General features: G+C 43.9%; 1 protein-coding gene and 1 long non-coding RNA gene across 2 annotated transcripts; one reads left to right on the forward strand and one right to left on the reverse strand.

Annotated features, from left to right (window-relative positions):
* Positions 1-713: 713 nt before the first annotated feature.
* On the reverse strand, positions 714-2,891 carry LOC148409169 (ADP/ATP translocase 2). The gene is made up of 4 exons (XM_088440052.1): positions 2,676-2,891; positions 1,443-1,929; positions 1,226-1,366; positions 714-1,151 (listed from the first exon to the last, which is right to left on the reverse strand). Exons 1-4 carry the CDS (start codon positions 2,784-2,786, stop codon positions 994-996), a joined length of 897 nt encoding a protein of 298 aa, XP_088296178.1. The 5' UTR covers positions 2,787-2,891; the 3' UTR covers positions 714-993.
* Positions 2,892-2,969: 78 nt separating this feature from the next.
* Positions 2,970-5,181, forward strand: LOC148409170 (uncharacterized). The gene is made up of 2 exons (XR_015868523.1): positions 2,970-4,533; positions 4,942-5,181. It is a non-coding gene; the product is annotated as an uncharacterized LOC148409170 (long non-coding RNA).
* The last annotated feature ends 1,680 nt before the right edge of the window (positions 5,182-6,861 follow it).

A 6,861-nucleotide genomic window follows, 5' to 3' on the forward strand; every position in this document is an offset into this window, starting at 1 on the left:
CGCCCATAGGCTTTTAGCATGCAACACTTGTGCGGATAAGCAGACCTAGAAAACGGATCTTCCAAACGTGTCATCTATAGCATTCCTTACACTTGTTTTGTCATGTCATGACACAAGTCCCTCAGAAGCACAAACTCAAGGCCTGTAAAATTTTGGCGACATCTAGTCAAAACAAATCTCCCACATAAGATTCAGAAATGTTTCGCAAACGCAATCGATCTCCCGGCTTTCCTTCTGCTTCCTTGCGTCAGATTAAGAATCTCCCTTCCAGTGTTGTATCTGTGTTAACACTCAGCCAAGCTAAATACATCACTGACATCCCAAAGAAAATAACACAGGTTTGTATGAGAAATTGACTTTAATGTTCCAATCAACAATTGAAATGTTAAATAAAAGGTGAATCATTTACTGGTGGTATCAATTCCTAACTAAAATTGTATGGCTGAACATCTATCTGAAGGTTCCTCCAAAACAAAAACACAACCATAAATCACACCTGCTAGCAACCAAGTTGTTATGATGAACCGTTTGAAAGCGGCGAAACAAATCCTGACAAGTTTCTAGTGCAGCGGTCCTAACAGTAAGCCTAGCGGCGCGCACACACACAAGGAGGCTCAGGTGGAGATAAGCGCGAGTAAATATAGCGGATGGGTGTAATCCACTTTTTCATGATCCAGCTATGAGAACAGAGGAAGAGAGCAGACATCCATATATGTAGTTTGTTCCCCAGAATGGATTTATTTGATTTGGGACCATACAAACCTAGTGAAGAACAGGAGGTACTATACTTGTTGTAGGAATGACATTGGTAAAGAGGGTGGTGCGGAACGTTTAAAATCAAGATGCACGACGTACAGCCATTACCCACAGATAAGTGGACACTATAGTTTTGTTCCCATAAATAAGGCAGAACGCTGAGTCCATAAGAAATGGAAAGTTATAACATTTAGCCAATTTGGACAGTGAGGTGACATTGTGACTCCCCCTCCCATTTTAGATAACCTTCTTCAGCTCATCGTACAAGACCAGCACGAAGGCGCCGCCCATGCCTCGCAGCACATTGGACCAGGCGCCCTTGAAGAAGGCCTTGCCGCCCTCGTCGCGGGCGATCTTACGCCAGCAGTCGATGGTGCCACTGTACATGATGTCGGCTATAGAAAGGAGGAAACATTAAGTTGGGCCTAAGAAGATCAACCTTAAAGCCAACAATAGGTCATTAACCCACCTCCTTTGCGTCCAGACTGCATCATCATACGTCTGCGGACAGTATCGAAGGGGTACGAGGTCAGGCCGGCGACAGCCGTCACAGTCTGGGCGATCATCCAGCTGACCAGGATGTGAGTGTTCTTAGGGTCAGGCAACATACCTGCATACAAAACAACAAGCCTAAATAACAGAGCCTTTGTTCCAAAGGGAAACTACTCCAAAGAGCCGGCACCCACCCTTAGCAGTGTCGTAGATGCCAAAGTAGGCGGCCCTGTAGATGATGATCCCCTGCACAGAAACGTTGAAGCCCTGATACAGGCCACGCAAGCCGTCTGACTTGAAGATCTTGACCAGGCAGTCGCCCAGACCGTTGAACTCTCTCTCAGCTCCGGCCTTTCCGACGTCGGCGGCGAGACGTGTACGGGCAAAGTCGAGGGGGTACACAAAGCACAGCGAGGTAGCGCCGGCGGCGCCACCTGATGCCAGGTTGCCAGCGAAGTACCTCCAGAACTGAGCGCGCTTGTCCACGCCATCAAGGAAGATCTTCTTGTACTTGTCCTTGAAGGCAAAGTTGAGGGCCTGGGTGGGGAAATACCTGATGACATTGGCAAGGTTACCTCTCCAGAAGGAAAGGAAGCCTTGCTCCTTGGGGATACGGACTACACAGTCCACAATTCCCTTATACTGCTTATCTGCTGTGATCTGCTTGCTGGCATGTTGCACCTGCAGTGAAGACCCAGGGAAAGACAAAGGCAGAATTTAGTCATGTAATAGTAAAGCCAATTATGCGAGGAACACGTGATATCACAAGGTCCCGACCTTGGTAACCATTAAATCTACATTTTTAACGAGCTGCAAATAATTACTCACAATTATCAGCGCTATAGCAAAGCACTGATGCGGATAAACCGTATTCGAAAAATAACATTGGTGAGTGAAAACTAAAACTGGCTTTTGAAGGAGTAAGATGTTCAAAAGAGAAAAAAATATGAACCTATCGATCAGAACTCGCGGCCATTTCACAAGCCGCCTTGTACATTAGCATAGAAAGGGTGTCGTTTGAATTACGTAAGATCACACGGGCAGACCCAGATCACAACTGTAACCAAAGATGTGGTCAATTTAGTGAATATTTTCGCTTAAGAAACTTCATACATAGTGTCCTTATGGCCCCTTAGTGTTTGCCCTTTGTTAGCAACGCCGGCTAAGGTTAACGTGGAGGGGAGCTAGCGTTAGCAGCCGGCTCGTGTAGGTCATTACCAATCCCGTGCTGACCTTACATCCTTCAGCCAGAACCCTGGCCGCGCAAAAGTTCATATCCCACCACAATAACTAAAGAATTGTTTACTCGGTACAAAACCCGGGCTGTCAAGCGTACATCGCGAAGAAACATTCTCTACCGCATTTAGCAGGTTTGCACAACCTAAGATGCTAACAAGCTAGCAGAATTTCCGGAAGACTGTTTTTACCTGAAGGAGAAGCTTCACTCTCTCGATGGGTGCGACGGCTGTTTTAGAAATGGCAGCAGAGATTCCACCGGCCAAGAAGTCCTTGGCGAAAGAAATAGCTGTCTCACTCATGATACGAGGTTGTCAATGTTCCTTTCAGATAACCAGTATGATACCGATTTCCCCCGTTGCCCTTTACGGCTATGGCCTGCACCGACGAAATGGCCGAATGGAAAGCCGCGTTGCGGATTTATCTGGTAGATCGCTCGCGATACGGAGCGAGAAGTGCGTGTGACGTCACACAAACGATTTCATGCGTACGCCTTCTTTATACTGAAGTCATACAGAAGCGTATTTCGGCCTAACAGCAGAGCCCGTTTGCCAAATTGGATATGACTGTTAGGGCTTGAACCGACGTATTCATTTTAAATAATAAATCATTTATGCGACCCTTGCGGGCTCTAGAAAATGGATGGATGGATAAATATAACAGCGGCATGCAGTGTGACGACTGCGTGGCAACTGCCACCAAGTGCCACATGATGCCACACTTGTTGCCACCTGTTGCCACTCTTTCGCGGCATTTCCTTGTTCTGCTGTGGCTGTTGCCACAGGTTGCCATACTTGTTGCCATTCTTTCTGAGGCATTTCCTTGTTCCTCTGTGGCTGTTGCCACTGGTTGCCACACTTGTTGGCACTCTTTCTGAGGCATTTCCTTTGGCTTGGCTTCACCTTCACGTTCTTCTTTTTCGTGTTAGACTTGCAATGTATTGTTGTTGGTTTGTATAGTTGCTTTTATTTCACCCATTATTGTGTGGATTCCTCTTTCGTCGTTGCTGTCGTTGCATTTTCCTCGTTCTTTATTATAAATATGTTTCTCGTATTTTCATTTCATGTATGTTATTGGTATTGTATCTTAAATAGTGCGGACTGTGTTTTCATTTATTCACATTTGTATTCTGTTTTACCACGCAATGACCGGAAGAGGCGTCTCCAGAGTTGCCACTAGCTTTCACAAAGACTGAAGAGCCGTCTCCAGTTACCACGAGCGATGCAAACGAGTAGTCACGATCGATGCAAATGAGACGCCACGCTCTATCAAATGAGCTGCAAGCAATGGCCGACATTACGCCGGCTATCCAACGTGCGGCAGTTAATGGCTGACTGGGCGTTGCTATATTGTAATACGGGGACTCCCCGTCGATCAGCTATCCCGTAACTTGCAAGCAATGGCGGACGGGGCGTCTCCCGACATGTCTTGCGCATGCAAAGGAGAGCAACATATTGGTAACAGCCTATTCAAACTATGAAGGTTTCACTCTTTGATCGCCAAGCACTTCTTGCTTGGTCACTCATTTACAAACAGAACTTCTCACCTCATTATTATTTGATATGGAATAACAAGGTTTTCTTTTTGGAGTATTGGTTACAAAACAAAATTCTATGGGTTGATCAGTTGTTCAATGATGAAGGGCTGTTATTTTCATATGAGGACTTTTTAAAATATATCACATCCCTATGACACCTGGAAATTTTGCAAAGGTATTTGAGGCCATTCCTTCTGGTATATGTATGCTTTTCAAGAATCAAAAAACGTTTGGATAATTATAAAACTTTCATTAACTCCAATAGTTCAAACTTTAGGAAGAGTGTGAGTAATTAGTCGTCCTGTAAATAACAATAGATGCATAAGAAGCTTGTTCCGAAAAGATATTGCAACTTCAACCAATGTTATTTTTCTAATTGGAATAGGTCTGTGGATAAGATACCGCAGAAGAAAGTATGGCGCCGACCTAATATCTACCATATTTTCCGCACTATAAGGCACACCTAAAAACCTCAGATTTGCTCAGAAGCTGACAGCGCGCCTTATAATACGGTAAGTATAATATATCGATCATATCAAATGATGTACAGTGGGCCCCGTGTTGCGAGATTAATCCGTTTCGCAGTTCGGCTTGTAAGGCTAATTCACCGTATGGCAGGCAATCCAAACCTATGTTAAATAGTTAATGCGTTTAGAACCCCAGGTAAAAACTTTGTACATACATATTAAAATTGGAACCAAGATAGTATAGTAAGTGCTACATATATGTAATACATGTATACAATCAGAAAACATCATAAATAAAAAAAATACAGAAAGGATTTATTTACCTTTGTGTGGCGCTTGTTATGCCCATATTCCCTTGTATGGGTAGCTGTGAAGGAAATCATGTATTTGGTTGTTATCATTATGTGCTTATTTCTTGTCTAGAATAGTGTGCATTGCTATCCATGTTTGCAGTCCGAGCTCATCTCGCCCCAGTCCTTAGATAAAGCTGTTGACGCAAGAAAGTGTGAGCTGAGACCTTGGCCCAGCTGTTGGTGGCACCCGACTGGCTCTTTTTGTTATGTCTTGTAATGTGCAATGCTTTGCTGGATCAATAAAAACCAGCCAGGGGCGCTTGGGCGTTGAATTAGCGTTGGAAAACCCACAAGTTCATATGCCCAAGCTTTTATCCTATGCCTGGCATAGAAAAGTCAATCTTGGCTGGTCTGAGTTACTCTTTTTGCTGCTTAGCAGCTAGGCTTGTCCTAGTCTTCTTTTAGAGATTTCTCTGACAGTAGCCTAGGCTAGCTTCGTGTTTTTTGATTATCTACAGCTTTGTTTCCATATATATCATTTTCTTACTTCTCTCTTTACCATCACTAGCAACCTTGGGACCCATGGCTAACCCTTTCAACTTTGAATTAAGCGGTAAAATGCACGATAAATACAGTTTTGTAATTATTCACAATAGACAATTTTGAAACAGGTGAGCCTGACCAATAGCAGACCAGCATCTCCATCACGTGACAGCAGCAGAAAATAAGTGCAACTACCTAAAAATGCCTGCAGATGGAGACAAAAAAAAAAACACAAATACAGCCAACACAACCGCAGGTCATGACAGTTGTTTTTGTCGCAAAGTACCGCAAAGAGGTCACAAAAAAATTCAATATTGCACTTCACAACATGAAAAAAACAAAGGTCAGGGACACTGTAACACAGGAGTGCACTGTGTGTGTGTGAGTGTGTATATATATATATATATATATATATATATATATATATATATATATATATATATATATATATATATATATTGTTATGTCCCAGTCTAGGGGCCTAGGACACAACATGTGCAAAGGGCCCCGCATTCCCCAACTCCCAAGCAGCCAGCCGACGAACCAGGTGTGGAACACCAAAAGATATGTTTATTTACATGAACAAAACGGTTGCTGAAAAATAGGAGCAAGTAACTCAGGGTGAACCAAGGCCAAAACAACAAATAAAACAATCTGTCTGTGCAAAAACCAAACTAACCTAACAAACAAAACAACCAAAAGACAATAGGCTTACCTCCCTAGCTCCAAAAACAGGAGGAAAGAAAATGCAAAACAAAAACAGTGGTTCACCCCTACTGTTCGGTTTCCACAAATATCAGGACAATTGCGTGGCTGGTTGGGAGTGAAGGAGAACGAGAGAGTTGTCTGCCATCTCGGCTCAATATATAGCAGGTGTGTGACCTGCCAACCAGCAGCAGCCAATCACGGGCCTTCCTGGATCCGACCAATCCTTGCATTGCTGGGGCACACGTAAAAAAAAAGATGCCAGGAAACACAGGGAAAAAAGAAACAAAGCAGGCCGGTACCGGAGAGCAAGACCCCTGAGTGAACCCACCCGTAACAATAGATGTATGTATATAAATTGTTGGAATTTTATTTCTAAATCAACATGAACTCAAGTTAGTAATCTGACTCCAATTTGTGACCTTACCCAACTGCCACTCATCCAACAATTTGCTCGCTCGTTCTGCAAAGAAAGGTATCAGGAAGCCGGCATTTTCACACACGAGTGGATATATTCCTAACACACAGATCTAATACAAGCACCTGGGTCTCGGGTCTCTCTCAAAACAGCCCTGTACACCTCTGTTGCCACCAGCAGACGTACTCTACATCCGAGTTGCCCAGCCATGAGTTATACTACACAATATGCAAATGGCACAGCAATAAAAGTATCCTGGCATTATTCTATTGGCTATGTGTATACTGCAGTTAACTTTAGCTTGCTCTCATTGGTCTTTCTTCCCCTGCGGAATCGCTTGCTTGCTCCTCCTGGTTGTAGTTTTCCACCAGCTGTCTCTGTGTTATCTCGTCTCTGCATCTTCCTTGCGACCAG

The sequence above is a fragment of the Hippichthys cyanospilos genome, chromosome 18 (assembly GCF_059441005.1).
Source record: "Hippichthys cyanospilos isolate Australia breed blue-spotted pipefish chromosome 18, RoL_Hcya_1.0, whole genome shotgun sequence".
Taxonomy (NCBI): domain Eukaryota; kingdom Metazoa; phylum Chordata; class Actinopteri; order Syngnathiformes; family Syngnathidae; genus Hippichthys; species Hippichthys cyanospilos.

Excerpts from the sequence above, each read along its gene's own strand:
- LOC148409169 (XM_088440052.1), bottom strand. The coding sequence starts at position 2,786 with ATGAGTGAGACAGCTATTTCTTTCGCCAAGGACTTCTTGGCCGGTGGA. Across the intron at positions 1,367-1,442 it reads CATCTACGACACTGCTAAGG|GTATGTTGCCTGACCCTAAG; the intron begins GTGGGTGCCGGC and ends TTTTGTATGCAG. Across the intron at positions 1,152-1,225 it reads GCAGTCTGGACGCAAAGGAG|CCGACATCATGTACAGTGGC; the intron begins GTGGGTTAATGA and ends TCCTTTCTATAG.